General features: G+C 50.8%; 2 protein-coding genes across 3 annotated transcripts in view; one reads left to right on the plus strand and one right to left on the minus strand.

The window, feature by feature from the left end:
- LOC149359705 (uncharacterized) overlaps positions 1-6131 on the plus strand; it is a 273512-nt gene extending 267381 nt beyond the window's left edge. Inside the window, exons 2-3 of the mRNA XM_089571842.1 lie at positions 5863-5945; positions 6040-6131. Coding sequence (XP_089427968.1) covers positions 5863-5945; positions 6040-6105 — 149 coding nt within the window. The 3' untranslated portion in view covers positions 6106-6131. The remainder of the gene's footprint in view (positions 1-5862; positions 5946-6039) is intronic.
- The window catches only part of LOC149359706 (uncharacterized), a 140052-nt gene that overhangs the window by 25156 nt on the left and 88991 nt on the right, over positions 1-25905 (minus strand). For both annotated transcript variants that reach the window (XM_089571840.1, XM_089571839.1), the window contains exon 3: positions 8624-8773. In XM_089571840.1, coding sequence (XP_089427966.1) covers positions 8624-8773 — 150 coding nt within the window. The remainder of the gene's footprint in view (positions 1-8623; positions 8774-25905) is intronic.

The raw sequence follows: 25905 nt of genomic DNA on the forward strand, positions 1-25905 counted from the left end.
CTTAGCAGTCCGGGTCCTCGGTTCGTTCCTCCCGCAGCGTATAGAGCGTAAAGACACTTTTTTTTTTTTTATTTCGAGCGAGCGTGGCTTTGGCTTTGGTTTCATTGTAGGGCGTTGCGCCCAGACGTGGTGCGCGGCGTGTTTTTTCACTTGTTAGACGAGGGCAGTGTGGGTCCGCGAGTATGGTAGTGTGTATAGGCTCGTGTGTTTCGAGAATCAGCTTCCGCCGCTGCGGGGCGCACGGTCTCTCGGATGAAACACGGACGACAGGAGAGGAGGAAATAGAGGAGAGGTATAGAATCGAGAGAGAACCGGAGAGCCCGGGCTGTTCTCCTCCGAAGCCCCGAACGAGCCATCCCTTCTTCTGCCTTTCCCTTTACACGGGGGTTCTTTTTTCGTAAAGCGCAAGTGCGCGCGGTGCGCTGCTCTAAATCCAACATCGGCGGAAACTTCACTTTTCCGACTTTTATATCTTCTTTACCTCCATCCCTCCCTCCCTCTTTGCGCACTCGCCGAGAACGCGAAGGGACGAAAGTGGAGAGCGGGTTTTCTCAGGTAATTTGATTTTAAGATGCTTGATCTATGTGTCGCTGCCGTTTCTTCGCCCCCTAGCCCCCGCAGTTGGAACAAAGCGGGCGCTACTCTCTGCCTTTTGTGAAGATGAACTGAGTTTGCGCCAACTTACTCGTGCCAAGTTAACCGTCGACCTCACTGCAGTCTCTGTCTCGAGTTGGTCTTCCTTCGCGTACAGCGCAGTGCTCGGCCTGCCGCCTTGCACTTAACGATATGACTTCGAAACTGCCCGCTGTGTTCTCAACTGTCGGTGCAAAGCCGTTCACAGAGCAATAAATAATCGTCTGAATCGCTGTTATTTAGTGAGGAGCGCTCTGTGTGCCGTGCCAGGCGGAGTCGTTTGTCCTCGTGCTCACGAAGCAGAAAGGGGACTACCGCATCTAACAACGCTACAGTCGAACCTCGTGATAACTAACTGGTTTAGGTTTATATCGAAATAATGGATATAGCGAAGGCGTGACGGTTCCCCTTGGAGGCTCGGTCAACAGGGCTATAACGAAGTTACGGCTATAACGAAGTAATCGTCGGGCCCCTTCAACTTCGTTATAACGAGGTTGAACTCTATTCGAAAACGCTGCTTTTCTAATCAGTTGTGTTCATTAGCATACTTTTTGCCGAGAAAGCAGTAAGTTTTCTCTATACAAGCATAGCGGCCTCGGTGGCTCAGTGGTTATGGTGCTCGGCTGCTGACCCGAAAGACGCGGGTTCCATCCCGGCCGCGGCGGTCGAATTTCTATGGAGGAGAAATTCTAGAGGCCCGTGTACAGTGCGATGTCAGTGCACGTTAAAGAACCCCAGGTGGTCTTAATTTCCGGAGCCCTTCACTACGGCGTCTCTCATAGCCTGAGTCGCTTTGGGACGTTAAACCCCATAAACCAAACCAAACCAAGCATACCGATCCGTTGCTGTTCAGCGAGCTTGTTCAATGCGGACGATGCCCCGCTCAGAATGGCTTCCGAACTTTTTAGCGCATCAAATTTTAGAATGTTTCATAGTGCGACCATAAATATACAACGAGAGATTAAAGATATGAAATCTAGCTACGTACTATGGGGAGCAAATGGGGTGTATCTACCACCCCGGCTTTGGGTAAGCTTCATTGGCGCGTCAGCTTCAGTCAGCGCCTGCTCTGGGGGCAGGCGAGAAGGTGACAGTTCTTATCGAAAGGAATGTCAATTGGCTCATTTCTACCCGTGGCGCTCCTGTTAAGCTATAACACCAAAGGGCGTCGAAACAGAAGCGAGCCACGCGGCCGTATATGGGGTGCACCATTGGCACACATCACAGTGGCAGCAGCGAAAATGTACCCAGGGTATTACAATACGAAGAAACAAACTTGTACGCGAATCTACGACACCAGGCCTCAAAGTTTGAACCAGTAGTCGTAGGCCTACAATGACCGAGTACAGTGACCGCGACTGCCAGCTCAGACGACGTGCCGGGTCACGTTGTGAAGACGTTCCATTCAGTGGGCGGCCGGGTGTTTGCCGCGCACATCGCTCAAGGTGTCCACCCAGAACAAGACACTACTCTGTAGATCAATAGAGCTGCAGCAGCGGTAAAACACGAGAAAGGGGAGGCGTAATGAACGACAGGTCAAGCAGGTCAGTGGCTGAGCACATAGCCCTGGCTTGCCACTCTGGCCGCGTGTGTGGGCGGAACATCATATGCATATGAGATGGAGATACAGGCGATTGATGGGGATCAGGAGAGAAGTTCCGTAATACAATGCCCGGGCCAGCACGCATTAGTCGAAGCTGCGGCCTGACCTGTAATTGCACCTTACTCAAGCATGTCAACAGCGCCGATGTCATATTTGAAGAATGCCCTGCACCTGACAATACGCCCGGGTCTTTGTATCACAGCCCAAGAAGCGGGAATTTGTGAAATTTAGCCAAGTGGACCGTGTGAAGGGTTTAACACTGAGAATCGTTCAGTTTGGTTAAGGATGTTGGTTGGATAAGAGTGTTTGCCCTTCTGGCTGTGCTGAAGGAAAACACTATTCAGTTCCAGCAGGTGAAGTAACCGCCTGTTCTTTCGAACCCTGTCCTCCCTTGTCCTCTCCTGCGCTTTGATTTCTAGGAGCTATAAACCACAATTGTCGAGTGATTTTCAATTCGGGGACTTTTGCCTTTTTTCGGAGAATTTTAGGCGTTCCGGGAATTCCGGCCAGTTTGCGAACCTGCGTCTATTATCCCTGGATCCTGACCTGAAGCTACGGCTTCCATCCGGCCTACCACGACGTGATGTAACTTTGCTGTGTCGCCTGTGGCTTGGTGGTGCATTCCCAAACCATCTCTATACTGTGATCGGCATGGCTTATAACCCTGCATATGACATCTGTGGCCGCGATGACACCATCTCACATATTCTTTGTGAATTGCCAGCGCACAGTTCTGCAAGACATTCTTGGCGCCGAGCGCTCGCACAAATCGATTCACGCCCACTAGCGGAGTTCAAGATTCTTGGACACTGGCCACGACAGAAGGTGGAAAAGCTCAAAAAGAAGAAATCGCCCATGACGAGTACGGAACCAGCGCAGGAGTGTTCACAAGCATTTGGAAGCGTCGAAGAGTGACGCACGCGCATGGTAGACGGGAGAACGCGTGTGCAACAACGATGGCGTCCCCTGGTGGTGCGCATAAACGTCGGGTCCCCCTCGACCCGGGAGCCTTCTGGAGACGACAGCGCGGCAGCCGCCGTGGACTTGACAAATAGATCCGCCAGATGGGCAGGCGAGTGCCGGTCAAAGCGCCCACTCGCGAGGGGACACCGCACCGCTCGATCGCTGGCCTCCTTTCATTGTGCGTGTGGCGCGGCGTCAGCCTGCTCTCTCTCTGCTGAGCCCCCCGTGTTAATGGCTTTGCATTCGGATGTTGCGTGTGGCTTTGCTACTTGAGCCACTTTTTCTTTCGCCTCCTTGATTGCCGAGTGATTGTAGGAGTGAGTGAGTGAGTAGTGAGCGGGTAGTGAGTGAACAGTGAGCTAGTGAGAGCGAGTGAGTAGTGATGAGTGAGAGTGAGTAGTGAGCGAGTGAGTAAGTATGAGTAGTGAGTGAATAGTGCGTGAGTAGTGAGTGAGTGCGTGGGTAGTGAGTAGTCAGTGAGTGAATAGTGAGTAAGTATTGAGTGAAAGCTAGTGAGTGACTAGTGAGTGAATAGTGAGTGAGTGAGTAGTGAGCGAGTAAGTGAGCAAGTGAATAGTGAGCGAGTAAGTGAGCAAGTGAATAGTGAGTGAGTGAGTGAGAGTGAGTGAGTGAGTGAGTGAGAGTGAGTGAGTGAGAGAGTGAGTGAGTGTGTGAGTGAGAGTGATTGAGTGAGAGTGAGTGAGTGAGTGAGTGAGAGAGTGAGTGAGAGAGTGAGAGAGTGAGTGAGTGAGTGAGTGAGTGAGAAGTGAATTAGCAGTGAGTGAGAGCGAGTGAGCAGTGAGTGAGTAGTGAACGAGCAGTGAGTGAATAGTGAGCGAATAGTGAGTGACAGTAAGCGAGTAGTGAGTAGGTGAGTAAGTGTGCAGTAAGTGGGTGAAAGTGAGTGAGTGAACGAGTGAGATTGGTTTGAGGGGCTGATACTACGGAAGTGAAACTGTCAAGATGCAGAAGAAAAAAATGCCTAAGCAAAATCGGGCTTTGCACGTTGTGATTCTGTACAGTATCTTCAGTTACTTTCTTTTTCAATTTTAATCTCGCTCGCATATGCCTTCAGCCTTCCTTTTCAATTAAATCTCTATAATGATTTCCTTAAGAACTCCTCACCAAACTTTGGTTAATCCCCCACCGCGAGCAGGCGCCATTTCAGAAAAGGGCAACAACATCAACAACAGATGGGCAGCAAAGCATACGTGCCAAGAGAAGCCCTATCACTAACACCCTCGCAACGCGCGCCATGTTGCCCCCCGCTTTCCTAACCTGTAAATCCCCCTCCCAAGCTCTGCGCGGATAAGGAAAGGGATGATGAACGAAACAAAAAAGCTCCTAAGGAAAGTGGAAAACAAAAACTAAATCCTTCCCGAGCGCGGCAGTAGCAGAGAAAATGAGAGCCGTGATTTCTCCAATCTTATTTACGATTACGCTTCTCCCCGCACAAGGTGTGTATAAGACCCGCACGCGGCTGCTTTCCATTCAATTCCCATTTTTCTCTCGCCATATCGCTGTCTTCCGCATGCTGTTTGCGCGCGGGCCGTGTGTTTTTACTTGGTCAGCCACCTCCACCCCAAACCTCAGCGCTATCACGAACCCCCGAAAACGCTCGCCGAGGCATTAATAAGAAGACCATTCGTGATGTTGCTGCTTTCCCGAACGCATTGTGCAGAGCGCGCATATAACCCCCGAGCTGCAGGAGAAGCCGAGTAAAACAAATGCGGATGAAACGGAAGAGCGAAGCAACTGTAAGGATGCTCCCACGGGTGCTCGAAGGACGAGGATGGGGGCCCCACCGTGTGTGTCAGATTGGAGGCGCAATCCGAGGCGACACAGGGAAAAGAAACGGGAAGAAAAAAAACAGTGAGAGGGCCGGCATTCCCTCAGAGGAGATGCCCCGACCGACCGCACCGGGAAAGTGCGATGTTGTTTTGAATCGTGGGTTTCAGCTGTACGGTCACTTTTTTTTTTTTCTCAAGTAATTTTCGTTTGTTCGCGCTACGCTGTTCTAGCGAAAGAGAAGAGAAGGTGTGACCGCGAAATGTAAAGTTTTAGGTAGATTGTCCTCAAACTAATTTATAGTTTCGCTACTATATAGCGGCTCAAGTAGTCATTCTAAAATTTATATACAAAAAAAAAAACAAGCGTTTTTATGAAGGCCGTTACGGTACGGTCGGTAGAGCGTGCGTTACGCGTTCATCTATTCAGCGTTGTGTAGCGACCCCAGCCTGTGACAATGCTAACAACTGTTCGTGAAAAAGAAAAAAAGTATGAAGCGCTTCTTTTTTTATCTTTTAGAGCTGCGATAAAGAGTGGTTTATAGTTTATGGAGTTTAACGTCCCAAAGTGAATCAGGCTATTAGAGACGCCTCGATAAAAAATGTATGGTTGAGTTTTCTTTTCAGGTTAGCACAAGCTAACAAAATATATTCTTTACACACGTATTAAGCACAACATCAGGTAAAATGGTCTTTTCAAAGCGTGACTGAAATATTGCACACCATATTTTGAATCGTTTAACCTTGCAGTTGCATAAGAACATTTTTTACGTATTTATTGGATATACACACATTATGATATCACCGGCTCTGCGCCCATGATACGTTTGTGCAACCTCTGAATTAGTTGTTTTTTTTTCTCCTTTTCTACCGCAGCTTCTTTCTTATGCAGAAAGGCACAGGCTACGACGCCTCCTGCAGAATCTCCCGAGACCGTGACGGCTGAGTTCGCGCAAATGGTTCGTCAGTTCGTCATAACAGCATACGTCCCAGTTACAGTACCCATTCGAAGCTATACCTAAAATTACTCATGCGTTTTCACGTCTTGTGCAGTGTGCTGTCCGGCCTACCGCTATTCATATTCAAAAAGGATCTCTGCTCATTCACCAGCGCCAATAGCCTGCAGCGCACGACATGTCTGGTAAGCCCATTTATTACAACTCACAGAAACCGTCAGTACAGCGTTTCACCATTCCTCTGCATGCATGAGACATTGGCACCTGACGCATACGGGCCTGGTAGCGACATACAACCTCCATCACTGTTCCACTTCTTCTTCGCGTAGGATTTATATCCATCAGCGACACGGCGGGCGGCAGTCTCCACCGCCTGCCGCTTTCCCACCGCTCTCTGGCGCGCAGTCTTTCCACAAGCACAGACTCCGAGCGAGCGATCAAGTCGGCGACAAGCGCGCTTCAAGTTGTCCCTCCGTGCATCGTTGCATGCGTGCCTATGAAACGCCCTCTCAGCGCGCATGTATACAACTTTCAACTATTCCCCTCTCTCAGGACGAAACGGCGCAGAGAGAGAGAGAGAGTGGCAGGAGCGTCTTCGCTCGGCCAGACCACCGGCGCAACGCAACTCGCCGATGATGTAGAACACGGCTTTTCACTTTGGAGCCGGAGCAGGAGCGAGGCAGCGACGGCGTCATACTCACATACATACATGTATATAAGCGGCGATGGCGCCGCACGAGTGATGCGCATTTTCCTTGTTTTGTCCTTTTTTTTTTTAGTCGCCCTCTCTCTTCAACTGAGCTGCATGTGTCGCGACGCCCATTCCGTAGAGCGCCGACAACAACGCTCTCCTGACATCAATGGGCCCGACGTGTCTGCTCGCCTTCCCTTCGGCACTGCGCTGTGCTCGTTCTATATCCCCCAAACAGCTGCATACTATGCGCGCATACACCCTCTCTCTGGTGAAAAACTTCATGGCCTACATGCATATACACGGCTACTACTCCACTCCGCCTTTACCCCTCCCACCAATGCCGCCCCATTCTTTCCCTCGCAGAAATGTCTTTTGTTCTGCCTTGCGTTCTCTCTTTCTTCCCCTCTCCCTGTGTCCCTCTCCCTCTGCTGCCGCGGCACATTTAAAAAGGGGGAGCCCTATATGCGAGTGGATGTATGCGTCCGTACCGTTTTCTGCGTGGGCGAAAAAAAAAAACAGTAGCTCTTATGTATAGATGAGGTAGACATCGCTGAACCGCTAAGCACGAATAAGTTTCGTCGAGCTCACCACAAAGGATCCTGCGTTGCTGCGCAGCACGCAATTTAGGAATGCTCTCGTTAAACCACGCGTTGCTTTTGTTCGGTGTCTTTAGCTGTCCCAGTCCGGAATTTTGGAGTGTCACGCATATTGAACACAACGAGGGAGTGAGAGCGACTCCTATAAGACGTCAGTTCGTCGACGTAAGTGTGAACAGGGGTCACAAAATGGAATACAACCACCATCGGCCCTGGCTTTCGTGAACGACGACGTCCTAAACTGCAACGTTTACCGAAGACATGCGTGGTTCGCTTGGCATAATAATTTTTCGCAATACTATTCCGTTACCAAAAAATTGCAGCAAAAAGACTAAGGCGCTAAAGGAGCACAAAAGGCAGAAGATTTTTGTCGCTCTTGGTATCCATGCTTGTATGCGATGTGCAAACGAGGAGTGCATGATTAGGTTATAAAGGATATGTACTGGGGGAGAACAAATAGTGCTATAAACTGCAGCTTTTCTTCTGTGTTGCTTATTGTACTTTGAAGTACGGGTAAACTTAAGCTAGACTAGAATGAATTTGATTTGACTTGATTTGTTTGGACTAGTGCGCCGAAATGGCCAACTGTACACAGGTAAGTGCTTGTCGACAGTTGATAAATATGTTACATTGTTACGCAATCAGCAGCATTTATCTTTGACTATGAAGAATTGCTTCTTGACCATGCGGCGTCCTACGCCGAGCTCGTGACCCTGTATATTTATTATTTATTTATTAATTTATTACTTCCCACGATCTCAGGATGATTTTTGATGGAAGCAGATAAGTTTTCACGGCCTAGTTACGTCAGAAAACGGCAATAATGGCGAGTTCGCTCATTAAGTACCTCCTAAATAACTACGGCGAGGTAAGTGCGCCCGCTTCTAAAAAATCTTCCGCAGAGCGAGTATTCTGCACGTGCTCGGGCTTCTGGCGAGCACCGGAGGCCTCTAAGTTGGCATGCACGGCCAGCAAACCTAAGCGCACTAGATTTAGTTCAGCTACAACTCCCGCGCCGGCCGTATATAGTGTTAACAGTTCTTCCGGCTCAACTCAGGAACCTAACTGATATGGCAGGGATGCAGCGTTCAACACGGGCGAGCTTCGTAATAGCGCTCAGTCAGCCTCTTTCCATTTTTACCCGAAAAAAAAAAGTAACAATAGAAGTGGCAATATTCCGTTCAGCCTCGGAGCACTTCTAATTAGACGCCGATCCGTCTCCATCTTCGAGCCGTGGTTAAAACGGGCGAATGGGAAGAGGTGGAAGCGTCACGTCGCGGCGATTATGATTCCGAAAGAACTCGCGAAATGAAACACGGAGAGGATAAAAAGAGGGCGAGAAGGTTGAAGAGAGGATCGAGAGTGGGAGTGTGGAACATGCATATACTGACCGTGGTGGGCGCCGGGTATCCTCCTCGGTATTTCCAGGGCCCACTGCTCGGCCGTTTTCCTCCGAAGGTGATCCCACTCGCGCAGGGGGTCCAGGAACGGAGGTCGCTGGCCGAACGCGCTGGCGAACGCCCTCAACTGCTGCTGCTGACCTGCGAGAATACAGAACGCGGACGGGTTAGCGATGGGGGGCAACCACGGGTGCAAGCTCTGCACCAGCGCAGTGCCTGCCCTGAAGCAGGACGCGCCCCTCGAGTGCAGTGCAGAGCAAGGCGCACGTGCAGCTCAGCGTTGGTTGCAGCTATGCATGGGTATACGAGCCGGAAACGAGGAGTTCCGTCGAAACGTGGTTCACTTCCTGCTCGCGCGCAAAGTAGGCACACTGCACTGTGTACTACATGCCCCATCCAAAAACGCCTTTTGTACCAAAAGCTAACATCGGCCACGAACTTGCGATTTCGCTGTGGCGGTGCTCCGAGGAGGCACAGAGACCGACCTTGGGCCGTTGCCTATAGCAACCACGGCAGCTGGCGGGCGCCGCATGCTCGCCGCGCCATCTGGCATGACGTCACACCGCGCGCCTCGCCGCAGAGCCGCCGCCGCCGCTCTTTGGTATGACGTCACACCGCTTGCCTCGTTGTTGTACTCGCTTTCGCTATGTATATCCTGGAATAGCCGAGCTAAGCCACTGCCAATTTTTTTCTGTCAGAATGGGCACAACAGTAGCGTTCGTAATTTCAGCTGCTGGTGATACAGCGCAAGTAAGGGGGGGGGGGGGGGGGGGGAGCACCTAAAGAAGAATAAGAGGTTTTAGAAGGAAGTTCTGCGCTTCACACAATGATAAAGCACGAACACCTTTCATGCTTAGAATATATCGTTCCATAACACGGGATATATTTCGGAAATGCATTGATTATTGCTTTGTTTCCGCCGACCACGACCTCCGAATGTATAGTGAAACAACGGTAAAAACGAAGTACGAGGTAAAGAAAGAGAACGACGAGAGCTCTCTCTTTCTTTATCGTGTCCTTCGTTTTCCACATTTTTACCGCTGTTTCCCTGCGCATTAGCAGCTCGCTCACTACGCTACGTTCCTTGGAATGTACCTGGTTCCAGAGTTTTCCGAACTGCTGGCAGTATGCTGTAGTCCGCTGCTGTGTGCTGTTGAACAGCTGTAGTCGTCATAGACCAACCGATGTGCTTACAAAGAACGGTGTCTGAGCAAGAGATCCACAGATAACCTGAACAAATCAAATGACATACAAGCGAACAAGAGAGCCGCTATTGCGAAGACCAAAATGGCTAGCGGAATACAAGCAAACATAACTCGCGCACGATCTAATTGAAACCTGGATGCCTCTAACAATTCAGCGTTGTATAGATACTCGCATGTCAAACAAAGCTATGTGCGATCCAATCTCCGCTCCCTTGAGCAAGCGTTCAAGAGGCAAACGTTCCCGCTAAACAGATGTTTGCGGCTCCCTTCTATGTACATTCGTGCGCCTATAGTTGCATAATCGGGTGATCTGAACGAGCAGCTTCGGACGACTCCGGGTTGCGGCGGTGAGACTCTCCGGGCGCTCAGCCTTCTTTCGTCCATTCACCGTACACAAGAACGGAGCTCATTACGTCAGAAGCAGCAACGCAAAGTCCATTTACCAACCCTGTTATCTGCAGCGATAAGAAAAGCGTTATGACTTTTGAAAAGCAGAAGAGGCCAATAACACGGAGGCATTACCATAAAGCATGGGTCGTAAGACCGCTGCTCGAGCTCGAGAAAGGAAGCAAGCTGCTGGAACAAAGTAACTCGGTATCTGTCAGTGACGAAGATTAACGGATACCGAAAGACAAGCACCGCATATGAGCTCTGGGCGTTCGCACAGCCGTTAACCTGACATGTGCGCGCTCACTGAGAGGGTCTTCTATCGACTCGGAGCAGGCTTATCGGAAGAAGAGATCGCCAATCTCGATATCGGTCGGGCCCGCTGCTTGCTTGCGCCCGCACGCATTGCCGCTCACCGCGCGAGCACGCAGATTAACCGGAGGAAAAACGCAGGGCCGGGACGGAGGAAGCCAGACGCTGGCACATAAGTGTATACATACATACGCGTACCGCACACGCACGGAGAAACGTGCTCCGCGAGCCGCTTGTACGCAAAGCCGGCCGCACGCCATCCGCCTCTGGTTCATTGCCGGCCGCAAAGGGGCCGGACGCCCAAACCGCACGACGCTTCTTCAAGGCGCATGTGGGTGGCGATGGAGCCAAGGGTGCAGGCGGACGACCCCGAGGCCTACGTTCACGGGTGCACGCGAGGCAGGAAGCCAGTGATGCAGGCCGCGTGCGGCACCTTGGTGTGCGCGCACGTATGCGTGCGCGCGTGAGCGCCTGCGTCCCGGGTGGCCCGGGCTACTTAGCCGCCAATCGCTCATCCATATCGCCGAGGAGGGCTGTCTCTTTCCCCTGAGCGTGGTGGAGGAGGCTGATGAGGGTGTTTTGCGTTTCCACGGCGGCCGCGTGAACGTGGCGCAGTTGGTGTTTTGTGATTCAGAACGAAAACGAGGAGACGGGACGAGGAGAAGGAACTGGCGGAGAATCCGTGCGCGAGGCTTAGTGTACGTGTAGATACAGCCGCGCTTGTTGGTTCTCAAGCGTCTTTCTAGTGAGGTGTAGATATCCTCCGTCCAACACAGTTTCTTGCAGTCGAGTTGGGTGGAGTGGAAACAATGAGCGCGAGGCGATGGCTTCCATAAGTGTGCTATTCGCACGAGCTCACTAGGCTAGTTAGGTTGCGTACAGTCGCGAGCAATGTGAGCGCGAACGAAGTTTTGGCATTCATTTGTTAGTTACACCGTAATTACGTGCGGCAAGCACATTTTTTTGTCTTCTAACCAGTCTCCTTCCAGGCTTATAATATCAGAAAATTATTCTCAAATTTCGTGGATTCATAATCTGAAACTTAGCAGTTTTGTGAAAAAAGTTTGTTCTCTCTCATATATCTATGAAAGCCATCGCCTGGCGCTGCGAAAGCTTCCGCTCCAGCGCAACGAGTAACGAGACGGAGCGGGGGTGGAGTACAGTCTTCACTATATATATCTCTCAGGTATATATATATATATATATATATATATATCTCAGCATACTGCGGAAACTTAGGGTTCTTGCGTCTTTGCCGGAATGTTTGCAGGTCCGCTGTGAACCCGCACATGTGGGAACATTCGGTACCGGAGCGATAGTTGCAATGTACATTCCCGTACCAACTCCTTGCTGGTTTAGCTGAAGATGCGAATAAGTACGCAGCGATGCACACCGGACCTTTTGGTTATTATTAATATCAGTGGCTCTTTATTAATGAAATAACAATTGAAGGAGAATATAACAATGGTAGAAAAATTAACATCAAATAATAAAAAACAATGTAAGGAAAACCTGAAGCATCTGAGCTGCGGATTGCGCGGGTAAAAAGGACATGGACAAAACAGTAAGGGGGAAAGAAAGAGTGGAGCGATAGCAAGAAAGGATATGATACAAGTTTAGATAGCGGTATAAGTTTTGCATTAAGGATTAAAACAGTGATACGTTGAAGCTTATGCACGTTTGCGATGTAAGTCAAACGTGAAACGTCGCGCATTTTTCTCCTATTTGTTCCCTCTCAAGCAACAAACTTCCCCGATGCAAACAGACCCAACGGAAAGCCACAAAGAAGTAAGACAGAGCGCTGGTGAAACGCGAGTGCAGATTAATGTCCGAGCTGGCGAGGCAGATCGCCGCGCTCGATAACTCGGCGGTGGCCGCCGCGGGAATTACGCTGCGCCCAGCCGGTCGGGATGTGGCAGGAGTGGGGGTCGGGTTAAAAAGGAAAGGGGTGCAGGAGGACGGCGAAAGGGGAAAGGAGGCGCGGCGCGTCGCTGCCCGCTTGCGGCGTGAGCGCCCCCGCTCCACCACCAGCGTCGTCGACCCCGAGCAGGCGGCTCCCCTCCTTTTTTTCCCCTTCCGTTTTCCCTACCTTCCTAGGTAAACAGGGCCGCTCATTAGGCTGTCGTGGCGCTAACTTGATTACCGGATGAATGAAGCCGCGTCGCGCGCGCGGGGCCTGCGGCGGACGGGGGCTCAGCCGCGCGTTCGTCGTCGGCGCACCGCGTTTTTGTGTACACGACCGAGCATCGAACGCTGCTGCCACCCTTTGTGTTCCGGGGCGATTCGCTCGCGTCGCACCGGCGGCAGACCCACTGCTGGAAGAACCCTGCGCCTGCGTGCGCTAACTCGACGGCGTCGAATCTCGGGTCGCGTTCGGGGTAATAACGACTGACGCCTTACACGACGGCTACGCTCTAAACAGAAAGTAGTAGAAAGGGAGTAGGCTGTCCTCTAGTTCACTACCTTTTTACTTCCATATAGGGGAACTTTTTTTTTAGAGCGTAGGGTTGATGAGAGTGCGCTTCATCGAGCCTTTTATCTCCCGTCTGCGCTTGAGAAAAACAGATAGGCTGACCGCGATGGTGTACCTTTTGCGTGCACGTTTCCTAGAGCAGTTTCCTGAGTGACACCGCAGTGGACTTGGCAGTGAAGCGTGCGAATAAGGGGGAGAACAAGGCGGGTAGCGGAGTAGACACACTTTTCGCCCTTGCCTGGGGCTACACCGCTTTCACCCTCTCGAGCGGTCCATTGAAAGGCCCTCGCCTTCAAGGCACCTGTATCGTAGTCCTGGTCTGAGTTAGCTACGGTCATGTCGCCCGGGTCTGCACGCTGTAGATTCTCGGAACTGGATGGACATGACCTCGAATGACACGTTCTCATCCATCATGGCGACGTGATAGTTCCAGTGATCAATCAACTACGAATTGGTGACGCAGTTGAATTATTTGGTGACGACGCAGAACTGAATCCCATGAGCATATGTGGCACGCCCTCATTGGCCAATGCGTGAACGATGGAGTTTTCGGTTACGACATACGACACTGCCATTATTCACGCTGGTGAAGTTCCTATATTCGGATACAAGAATCCATTTGGCGGGGAAGGGGGGGGGGGGGCTGAATTTTAATGAACAGTGATAATGTGAAGCACTTTTTTCTAAGAGTTAACCTTCGCTGCTGAATATGGCGTGCCTGCCGTAGTTTCAGATGTAGCTGTGCAGTCACGAATGCGCGGCGAAAAAAGTCTGGGCGGACTACAGCGGTATGGACAGCTGCGGCGTTCAATCCCCAAAGCAACCGACCACGCAACGGGATACAAGCTTCCCCTTGGCGTGGTGTTCGGCTTCTCTAGAGAGAAATCGTTGGGTGAAGGGGTCCGAGTCGCGAACAGAACAAAAACAACTTATCTATTGCGCTCTTAGCCCAGGCTGTCCTTGCGCCGTAAAAATTTAAATAATTGTCAAAAAGTTCCACGGGAGACATCAGCTTCAAAAGTTGAGCTACCAGCAGTCTCCAATGTGCCTCCTTGTCATACCTGGACTGCGCAGCAAATCCTTGCGTTTCGTGCAACACGCAAAAGTACAGAGGGAAAAACACATGTCTAGAACGACTGAGCTGAGTTTTCCGCAGCTCCTAAAGCCGCTGCGACAAGGAAGTCAAGAAGTGACGATCAAAATCCTATGAGTTTTACTGCACATGCTTACATCCAGACTATTTTTAACCAAATCTTATCGCTAGATATCGCGTGTTCCTTTCAAAACCCGCCAAGAACGTGTTCTAGACAAGCGTTTTGCCCTCTGTACTGCATTCCTACATGTGCGAAGCACAATCTCTTTAAGCCAAGCAATTCCGCTCATGCGAGAAAGATCTGATATGACTGCCAAATAACGTGCGTAGAGATAGATGTCGACAAAACTTTCCCCATCTATCTTGCTTCTCCAAGTAACTAAGCTGCACAGCTAATTCTCGCCAATGATCGCAAACAGCTACTTGAAACTGAATTGTAAATATGGTGAGTACCATGACTTCATCACTCATTGAAGGTTGCAAGCGTTTGTAGACAAACGGTGTTGAGGCCGGTGCAGTAAGTACCAAGTCTACGAACTCCTGTTTCGAAACCTTTATGATCGCAAAGACAACAGCTTCAAAAGCCGTGGTTTTGCGTGTTAAGCCCCCTGAACCAGGCCAGCTTGTGCTCAGTACTGCAGTAAGATGCAACTCAATATCAAAGCGGGCAATATCCCTCAGCCACCTTGCACCTGTTAGGATGACGTCACCGCCATCACCCTTGCACCCGCTAAAGCATGGCTAGCATGTGGCTAGCATGTGCAAGGCGGTTGACCGCGACGTAATGGCAGTAGCTTGGTGATGTTGCCCTCCTTCTGAGGAGCATTTCCTGCTTCGATCTTAGATTGCATCTTACTATGGCAGATATTTCGGGGCCAGATGTAGATCGACGTATCGATGTGCGCTGCTGGCTGATGGCACGAAAGTTGGCCTTCACACTTGAAACAATTAGTTTTGGATGCATCTCAGACGCTGCGTACGCCACGTCATTCCTAACCCGATCACGCCTTTTTTCGTGGTCAGAGGGCGCCCGTGTGATAGCTGCCGGGCGCAGCGGATTCGTGCCTTCGCATTGATCGCGACCCCCCACGAAGAAACCGCTGGGAAGAGAGCGGCGGCCGCGTACGCGCGAAAGGGAGAGGCTGACCCCCCCCTCCGACGTCGTATCCGAAATTATCGCGTCCCGGCGGCGACGGCTGCGACCGAGGAGTCGTATCCATAACGCAGCGGCGGCATTGGCGGTGTCGTATGGCGGCAAAGGTGCAGCAGCAAAGAGAACGCGCACGGCGTGAGGCCGAGAGGGTGGGAGAGGGTGATAGAGAGAGAGAAGCGGGCAGTAGCATCGGCGCCCTATTGATCGGAACCCCGCGAAAAAGCGAGCGGTGCCCGCCGTGTTGATTCGAGGCCCCGCCCCCCTCCGGTCGGCTTTCGCTCTCTGGCGGCAGCACCAGAAGCACGGGCTCTAGCCGCGACCGACGCGTCCCTCGGTTTTCTCCCCGCCGCCGTCGCGCAGAGAGGCGTGTGGCGCCTTTTTCCCGAGCGCCATGCATAAAACATCAGCTGCTGCTCCTTCTCTCCGCAACGTGTCGCGCGACTGCGGGGGCGGGAAAATAAGGGGGGGGGGGAGCTGCCCCGGATGTGTCAGCGTGCGTGTCCGAGCGGCGGTGTACATTACTGCGATACCGTGTTTCGGCCACGCGCTCTCACTTTCTGAACCCTGTGTCCCCACACGCTGTCGCCTCTGGTGAGAGTGAGTTGGGGCGTGACGGACGAGACCGATGTCGCTGACGTCGGCGCGTGTGGCGTTTGCGGACCGCGGAGGATCCGGTCCGGTGCGCGCAAGCGGTGTGAGCTGCGAGAAAGGAGGAGTGTGTGCAGTAGCAGGGGAGAGAGGGCACACGACTGATCGTGATGCCTGACTTTTGACCTGCTGGCCGCTATGCAGAAGGAATTTTTTGTTGGTTCAGCGCCATGCCTGAAATCGTAATCTGACCTTTCTTGTTTATTTTTTCTTCTTCGTGAAGCGTGATTATGCTCGAACGGAGAATATCGCGTTGAACGCCGTGAGATGATGATCTTTCGATTGACGATGAACGTCTGAGACAGCTGACCAACTCTGACCTCAAGGTCATTCTTGATCGGTCACCGCCGAACAAGATAACATGTGGTCGGTGGTTCAAGGCTGTCCTGTGCCCCGTATCTTCGGCAGAGAAGTTTGCCTGACGTGCTCTATTTAATTGGCTCCATCTTTCCGATCGTCAAACTGAAGGAAGCAGACACATCAAAATAGCGAGCATATGCGAACGATAGGTAGGAGAGACCTATAGCTAGGACGGCAGCACAACGGTGTCGAATTGCTTGCAAACCGTGCCCATGAATGGCGAGATTCTATGCGCACACCGGTTCTTTTCTGAAGTTCGTCGTCTCCCCTTAGCACTTATGTCATGCAGGAAAGCATATCGTCAAACTGGCAGGTTACGAAGTGAGTGGTGAAACGGGAGCTGACGCGCAGGGCCTCAGTGGATACATTTTAGTTTAGTTTTATATGAGAAGGAAATTGTTTTGAAAATGAATAAAATTCTTGAAGCAGCTTTTTGATGCACAGAATGTGTCTCTTATTTCTATTATTTTAGCTCCGTATTCAAGACTGCATTAGGCCTTTCGTACCTGCATGCGCAATCGTTTGCTCTTGGTATATATACTACCTTTTGCGCCACACTGATCATTAGAACATGCTCTTAAGAGCTAAAAATAATCCCCCCATACACACAACGAACCATCGAAAGGCCATAAAAACGAGACGTACGCGGGCGATTTTGCTCCTCCTAGACTATCCATTCATCGCATTTCACCCCACCTGCAAGCTGTACGAAAAACCTTAATCAGCGACTCGTCACCAACGGAAAGCAGCCGTGTTGAAGAATTTGAAATGAACAAAAAGCGAGGTGCGCACAAATTCAGAAAAGAGCGGGGAAATACAAGAAGCTGATAATGTCCGTCGCAGAAAGAATCCAGGTTTCATTCGTTCAAACCTACTACAAGATTGCCCGTTGTTTTAATATTCTTGCTCTGCCAGGAGAACTACGTTGAGGAGAAACAGTCACTGTGAGATCAGTCCGGATATATTGTCGTATACCTCATCTTCAGCAGCAATCGGACGCATTCTGACAGGTTGCCGAAACAACTAAAACACGCTTACTGTTCAGCTTAGGCACCAACACCTAGCCCAATCTTCGTGCATGCTGTATTATCCTCCAGGGAAAGCGAAAGAAAGAAAATTGATAGCTCAATAGCTCCAACATCACTTAGCGCAGTCTTAATACATCTGCGTCCCATGGCCACAGCGCGGTGTCTGTGGAGCTCCGAATTAAAATCTAACACAGGTCACAGGTCCTTATAGCATATCCGAAAGCCTCACCGCACGAGCTAGTTCAGCATTTCTTCCCCACTGGAACGCAATCTTCGCGCTCGTCAGCGGAACGTCAAATCCGCTGAATCCCCATGGCGTTAAATAGATAAAAATGGCTGTAGCTTAGCTTGGTTAAGCCCGGTAATTGCGAAAGCAATATCCGTAGCTACGTAGTGTTGCTGATGGTGGTGCTTGTGGTTAGACTTGTGGTGATGCATCGGTTATCCAATCCAATCCAATGCAATCCTATCCAATCCAATATGCTAATATGGTAGCTACCGGTCTCGCTACGCGACGGGCTGAAAGTGCAACTAGTATTGCTTTCGCAGTAAAAAGCTTATCCTATGACCGGAGGAAGCACGTTAATTCCTCAGAGCATTAAAGAAACCACGTCAAACGAGCATCGCTTATGTCCGAGCACCGTCAAGTCTCGGAGAAAAGATACTTTCTTGCGAGGCAGGCATCGCTGTCGACAAACTTTCGACGCTCGCAGGACGGTGCCGAGCAAACATGATTTTGTCTTGCAAGCGTGCCCGCTATAGCCGTAGCCCAGGGGAGCGTGCTTGGAATGCGTTCGCTCGGGGTAGCACGGCCCGTCCTGGCGCGGGCGCACCGCAGCGTGTGCGATCGCTCGTGCACGCGTGTCCGGGGCTCCCTCTGCGCGGTCGTCGTCGGCGCTGTCCAGCAGGTGTCCGGCGGCGGATCGATGTCGCTGCTCTTGCTGCTCCCACCCCCTCCGGCCGCTCCTGCCGAGCATGAAACGCAACATCTCTCCCGGGAGCCCCCCCTTCCTCCTCGGCTGTCTGTTCTCGTGCTGCAGCCCGTCCGGTCGGATATTTACAAGCCCTGCCGCCGGACATAGGCTGCCGCTGTTTTCACGCCGAGACGGGCGCGCGATCTCAGAGCGTAGCCGTTGCTGACCGTGCCGTCGCTGCGGGTGTGCGTCCGAGTGTGTCCTGTATGCACGTGTGTATGTGTGCATGTGCTTGTGTGTGTACGTGGGTGTCTACGTCAGTATGTGAGCGTGCGTGCGCATGCGTGCGTGTGTGTATTAGTGTGTGTGTGACTGGGAGAGTGAATGAGCTAGGAAGCGTGCACGTGCATTTTTGTATGGTTGTTTGCGCGTGTTCGTGCGTGGACGTGTGTGCGTGTGTGTGTGCGCGCGCGCGTGTGTGTGTGTGCGTGCGTGCGTGCGTGCGTGCGTGCGTGCGTGCGTGCGTGTGCGCACGCGTACGCGCGCGTGTGCGTCTATGTGAGTATGTGTACGTGCGTGTGTGTGCGCGCGTGCACGTGCACGTGTGTGTGTGTGCGCGTGCGTCTAGCAAGTGAGTGGTGTATGCATGTGCCGGTGAGCGTGTGACAGGAACAATTCGAAATGTCATTCGAAAAGACATCTGCGCTGAGTCGTTCAAATAAGTCGCCCTTAGCAGGAATGCAAAGGCAATTATATTACTTCCAAGGAAGGTAGGAAGTAGTGCACAGGTCCATCAGTAGTTACCTGAAGGTATCTTTCCTCTCAGTTCACATGGACGGCATTGCGAAGTGTAGATTTCCGCCTAAATGGAAAAGTAATCGTTTGCCGATAGCTCGACTACGATGAAGTTTTTAGAAGAGAACGTTAGGAATCCTTCAAGTAATTATACCCGCAAAAGAAAATTCTTCAAACATGCAAAACGACAGTGTTTTGTCTCGACCTGTGGAATTTTGTATGAGGTGCGGGCTTCTGTCTCTTTTCTTCTGTTTTCGAAGTTTGATCGTAAAACAGACAATATCTTGAATACGATTTAAAATTCCTTCAATTTATTACAGTCATCAGCAGTCGGTTAGTTCGCTGAATCCCTGGTAATGATCCATGTAATGATGTGACTCCGCATTAATTTCCGTGACTTCTAAACAGGAGCAGAGAATGGCCCTACGCTAATGGCAAACGAAATGCCGTACAAATTGAACTGGCTTACTGATGAACAATAAGCGTTTTAAGTTTTACACGGGAAATCACTGTTACCACTGGCTGAGCTGATTCCAGCCCTTTAGAAAAGCTATCCTCTTTTTCGGTAATTAAGGTTTTATAGTAGAAGAAAAATACACCGACATTCAAGGTTCGGACGTATTCTACGCTTTAGAACTCATAGCACTTCATCAAAGCTTTACTTTTTTTTTTGTATAATTGCGCGGCTGTTTGCTTCCACCAAGTGATAGCTTAGAGGGCTCGAACTAAATGAATTTTGTTGTGCGGAGTCAGAAGCTACCGAAGACCTTGAATTGCACATCAGCGGCAAGAAAGTAATGAGTCTGGAATATTGATCGATTCTCCTCTCACAGATTTCTAATGTCGTATGAAGCTCAACACTCAGCACATACACGTGTGCCGCGTTTGACGATGGACAAGGACACATTATACTTCCCGACATGATGCCATGTTTGTCTCTCTTGTGCGTAGACAATGATCGCGCGGTTCCGCTGCATGTGGGTGACTAGAGCTTTTATATATTGTGATGTGCCTTCTGTGTACAAAAGCGTGCTTGCCTTCCCAAATGAAAATCAGTTAGCAGTCAGCGACTGTATGTATTCAGCGTTTCCTTTGCGCAACGCAGAACTAACCATTCCAAGACCAAGTTTAGAAGCAGAGGGTTTTATCATAGCAACTTCCTGCTCACAAAACAAGATAAACATCTGTGTGAAATATTTGGTGATGTACTCACAGAAAACCACATTTTAATTTCGCGCATAAAACTTCAAGAACTAAGAAAAAATGCTTGAGAACATTTTACAATGACTGCATCCTTTTACACCCCATGTTGCTTTTAGGTGATCAAGCACTTGTTGATTTGTCACGTATTTTCAAGTTTCTCAAGGAAGCCAGTGTTTTAAACAAACTATAGGTACTAAAAGCTTCACCTTCAACAGGAAACACTCTAACCCTGTGTTTGGCGCATCATAACCTTATTTGATTTCGCGCCATTAAACTCAATATAGCTAACTAACTTTGCGCTACGCAGAACCAATCATTCCAAGCCTAAGTTTTGAATATAGAGGGTTTTAGCATAGCACAAACGCAAACCGCATTACGAGGCACTTCCTGCGCACGCGCACTGGACGCGCCTGGCCTCGCCCCTACACTGCGTGTGCGCAATAAGCTCTATGCTAAAACTTTCTAGTAACGCAGGCACTCTATGCGTGTGGGTTCAGCCGTGCGCTTAAAGCGCTCGCCTTGACATTACACTCTAAATAAAAAGGAGTAAAAAATGGAGTAAGCACTTCCTTTTTATAAAACAGAGGGCGCTAGAGGACAGGTTACTCCCTCTTTACTCCCATACAGGCGTTTTCGTTTTTAGAGAGCAGTTTTGGCAGGTGCCGTCCTGGACGTGTGCCACTGAAAATTACATCGTCCCTCAGCTGGCTTTGTGTTGGGGGCGCTCCGATCGGCAATGGAAACCTCCGGCGCGACTCCACTCCTGCGCACAGCGTGTGAAAAATCGCAGCGGGAGTAGCAACAACGGAGCACGCGCCCTGGGGGCCGACCGAGTCCTTCGCACGCGTCACTGCGCGCAGGCGGCACAACGGGACCAGCGTGGCGGAAACGCCGCTGGCGTCGTTCGCACGCACCGCCCGCTTTGCCTCGGGCACGGCCCATATTGCGCCACGGCACAAGGGGAGTAAATGAACGGACCGAAGAAAAAAAACAGAGACTCACTTCGGCCACGTGTTTCGGTACTCGACAATTGAAACGTGTACTGCTAGTCGTGTACGCTGCGGAGGCCTGAAAAGTGCGGGTTGATGAAAACAAGAGAGGGAGAAAAATCTAGATGCACTCGCAAAATGCTCGGCACAAGTGCTGCAGAAATGCGTGCCCACTGATTGCCCGTAGTATAAGCTGCAGCTTTCTATCGAGGACATCTACTTTTAATGCGAAAGCACTACTAGTTCTGTTTTAGTGTGTGTTTATATACACTAGCAGATGGTACAGAAAGTCCCAGCGACGGCAAAAAAAAAAAAAAATCAGGGTGACGTCCCCGAGGGGCCGTAGGATGCACACAACAAGCCGAGCATCGCCGTTTCAGACAGTCATATACATGTAGTTAGTCTATATATGCTCCCCACTGGCCGACCTCAATGCGGCGCCAGTTTTCCCGACTACATTCGTACCAAAATTCTGACGCAACCGTTCGCCGTACAGCGTTCCCGGTGGGTGTCGATGCATCCAGGGAGAGTAACACTTTCGCATTCCCAAACGTAAGCAGCCTTAAGTGTCTCTGGAGAATTTTTTAATCTGCTGTTTCTTCTTCTTCCGATACTCTTCACACCTCAAGTGGATAACGTAGCCTATTCTCGAATCTATCGCTGCCATCTATACAGTGTAATCTTTCGAAGACTTAGGTAGTCTCTAGTGTTATATCCGAGTGAGCCGTACATTGGAGACGCAAAAGCAGGCAGAAATCTTGCATGAGGAGAAATAAATCCCATTGTTGTGGCTTAATTCTTAATGCATCGAGTTTATTTTCTACTTTATACATATTTAATTTCCATTTTTCTTTTTTGTAATTGCAACGCTTTAGCCGACTGCTATCGCGGAAAACGGGACAGCTGCGCGGGGTACACGCGTACACAGCATCTAGGCGATTACATTCGTTGGGCGAGCCAAGAAAAAATTGGACGAGACACTTAAGCTCCGCCTTAAGCGTATGACGCGATAGCGTAACGGGTTAATTCCCATATATGCAGAACTGGTCATTCTGTACTTTACATTCACAGATCCCTGGGACTCCTCATACTCCTCCTGGCGCAGTGGTGAGACGGTTAAGCGATGCGCCACTTCCCTGCAATGACAGGTGCTCCCAGCGGTGGGCCTTGTGCAGCTCAGCTTGCTCCTCCCGAGCAATCAGTTAATTTAACTGCCGTCTGCCACGGTGGACAGTTCACTATCCGATGGGCAGGTTGTGACGACGCCGCAAAGTCACGTGACCTAGTTGGCCCATTTGCCTTCTAGGTTGCTGTCTGGAGGCCACCTGCCAGAGCCGTGCCCGCGTTCACTCACGACGCCGACAACGCCGACACCGGATTTGGTGGTGAACGAGGGCCTTTAACGCTAACGCGTTAAAATGTACAGTGGCAACAGTGTCGATAAATGACGAACGTCCTGTCCCGAAGTATTGCAGATGTGTGCTGTCATCGCTAGTGACTCTGTATCGCCAGCCGAGCAGAGACGCCACCTGGAGAGCGAGCCCTGCGCATAGCCATCTTTCATCAATTTGTTACGGACGCTTATCTCGCACCAGAGAAGCAGTGGCTCGTGCTTCTGCGAAACCAATAACGCTGGCGCTACTGCTTAGCACCTGCTGCACGACGTCGCTGCAAAAAGACAGCTCGTGCACAGCCAAAGTATAAAAGAACATAAAATGCTGTGATAACAGAATCAGCGGATAGACCCACTGACCACGTTTCGTAACGTCCAAGGTCAGACTAAGCCCGGGTATTCATGCGCACGATACGCTTCATTATACTACCTCTCAAAACCTTAACGTACCCACCGTACAGCTAGCCGGGTGTCACTTCTGATGACGCACCACCCATCTACAGCATGGAGGTACGCTCCGCTCCCCCAACTGGCGGCGACAATGACTGGAGGGCTCGCGCCAGGCAGACGAGGCTGTGAAGAGGAGAGGACCCAGACGCTTTCCCCCCTCTCCAACTTTTTGTCTTTTCCTCTCGTGTCCCCTCCCTATTTCTTTCCATGGGTAATAAGGATCGCCTGCAGCCGATCCAAAATCCAGCACAAGCCGCGGGCTCAAGCCTCTCTGACGCCGCGGTGTCCACCCCGTAGCAGGCGCGGGTAGGTCGCTGAGGGAGACGCTGTTGGGGGCTCGCCGGGAAGCCGCGTATTCGTGGCCACCCGCGGTTCAAACCTCCACCGAGAGGAGGGAGAGAGCGTCGCTTCGATGGCACAGACAAAGGATGCACACGACGGCCCTATAGGAGCCCGTCGCGCCCGTTCCCTCCGCACTCCCGCTCCCCGCTAGACGATGCAACGTCGACGCGGCCTGGCCACTTCTCCCTCGAAAGCACGATGCTCAGCTGTGTCCGTAGCTGTTATAACAGTGCACGCTTCCATGTAAAACTGCTCTGTGTTCGACCTATTTCAATGCTCATAATAGGCGCTACGATCGAGGCGAGGTTGACCATTGAGAAAAAGATTGCCTCCAGGAAAAGAAAGGGCGTTGGACCTATGTTCATGTATTTACCTAAAGCAGGAACCATCACCGAAATACAAACGAACCCCCAGTTTAGACTTGGACACTCGCTTCACAGAGGCGGAGGTATGAGCTGCACTGAGGCAGCTTCGCACATCATGCATGTCTGGATGGAATTGCTAACAAAGCGCTTCAAAAACTAGACGCCAAATCATTGGCCGCTCTCACTTGTTATGAGTCAACATTGGGAGCAGGGCACGCTGCTCCCGGATTGGAAATTAACAAGCCTAACAAGCTTAACAAGCCTTTAGACCTTAAGAATATGAGACCCATCTCTTTGACCTCATGCACCGGTACACTCAAGGAGCATGCGATCCTAAACCGCTTTGACTACATGGAGAAAGAACAACTCTTTTCCCCCACCAGGCTTGGCTTCCGAGCGGGGCTCTCAACTCAGGACGCCATGTTACAGCTTGAGGAGATTGTGCTGAATCCTTTGCCTGACGAAGGCTTATGGCAATGTTGCTCACTCCTCCATTTTACAATCACTGAGCGACCTAAACATGGGCTTTCGCACGCACGAGTATGGTGCTGCCTCTCTCAACAATAGAATCGTCTGCTTACAATTAGGCACAGTCAGAAACAACCCTTTCATGTTAGGAAGCAAGGAAATGTCCCAGGGACCAGTTCTGTCCCCGTTTATTTTCAACACTACTCTTGTCCCGTTAGCACGAGGCCTTGCCAAAATTCCATCGGTAAATCGCTCCTTGTACGCGGATATAACCTGACATCTGGGTCAGTACCGACAACTTCGTCGAAGTCGAATCCAAGCTACAGCTGGCCATTGATACGGCTCTTACGCAAGCCAACAGCATTGGTCCAAGCTGCTTGGTGGCTAAATCGGAACTGCTATCGGAACGGAACGGAATCGAAACGGGACCCCCCTAACATTCGAGTCACACCAGACGACACCCCCATCCCCATCGTCAATAAAATGAAATTATAGATAGCAATATTTTTGACAACATATCTAAAAGGATGACGTATCTGACGATTAAATCCATGATTTTCATCACAGCATTGGAACAGTGCGAAGAAGCTCGGTGATGACGTCATGGACGGGGAGATGTCAAATTTCCGCTGCCTTCGTGCACAACTATAGCCGCGCATCGTCTAATGCCGCCAAACAACGCTCCGAAGGAGCTGCCTTCGGCGGAGCTGGTTCTTTTCCTTAAAAGAAAGCGTTTATGAGCTTTGAATGTAACGGCACCGTAGATGACGTCATCATGAGCCGCCCTGTCCGGCGCCATGCGCTGCGGTGAAGCCTGCACGCCGTCGTGGTTTTAATTAGCGAGCATGTAACCATTTCTAATGCTAACCCAAAAAGACTTCGCATGCATTACCTGCAAGTCTCACACGTTCTGCGCCTTTAAGCTTGTCGAATTCTAAAACCTCTTCAGTTGCCCTTTAACACCTCGCAGTAAATTTCATGAATGTCAACCTTCCTCATTCTGAATAACTTGATGCTTAAGAGCGTCTTAAGATAGTGGTGAGGTTATAAGGCATAAAGATAAAAAAGAACCCATAATAAGAACAATTCTTTGCGGCGTGTAAAAACCGCCGTCAAGCCCCCCGAAGTAGGCGGAGGGGTTTAGAAAACTCTTGAGTGCGCTATGCTCCAAAGGACTGAGGTATTGTTATATGACACCAAAGAGATCGCAATCTGCCCGTTCACTTTTGCCTAGATCATCTTTAGCGCTACCGCATACGCGACCACCGCACGGTCTTTTCGCGTTCCAGGGTACAATCTCGTCAGCCAAAACCAACAGAGCACGGGTTCCACGAGTTCCTATCGGTTTCTTGGCCAGTACGAGTTGTTCCTACTTTTGCTTCATTCTCCTCTAGCTACCAAATCGCGTAGCCGCGGGAGGTGAATGTCATGTTCCCCTGCCGCAAAAATAAAAACAAAAAGCAGAAAAGGGACGCCAGTCTTGTCCAATGCAGCAGCAGTTCCCGTGGCGACCCCAGCCCCGTCCGCCGCAGTTACCCTCGTTTTAGGCACGCGCAACGGGTCAGGCTTCGTATGCCTCCGAACAAGGGAAACCGACCTCAGTTCCCGCATGGGTCCCCAGCTTTTTCCCTTTTTCCCCAATGCCCCGTACTCCCCTGGGGCCTTTGTCGGTGGAGGGATCGAGCCCGCAGCGCT

The sequence above is a fragment of the Amblyomma mixtum genome, chromosome 2 (assembly GCF_055824585.1).
Source record: "Amblyomma mixtum isolate Tamu chromosome 2, ASM5582458v1, whole genome shotgun sequence".
Lineage (NCBI taxonomy): Eukaryota > Metazoa > Arthropoda > Arachnida > Ixodida > Ixodidae > Amblyomma > Amblyomma mixtum.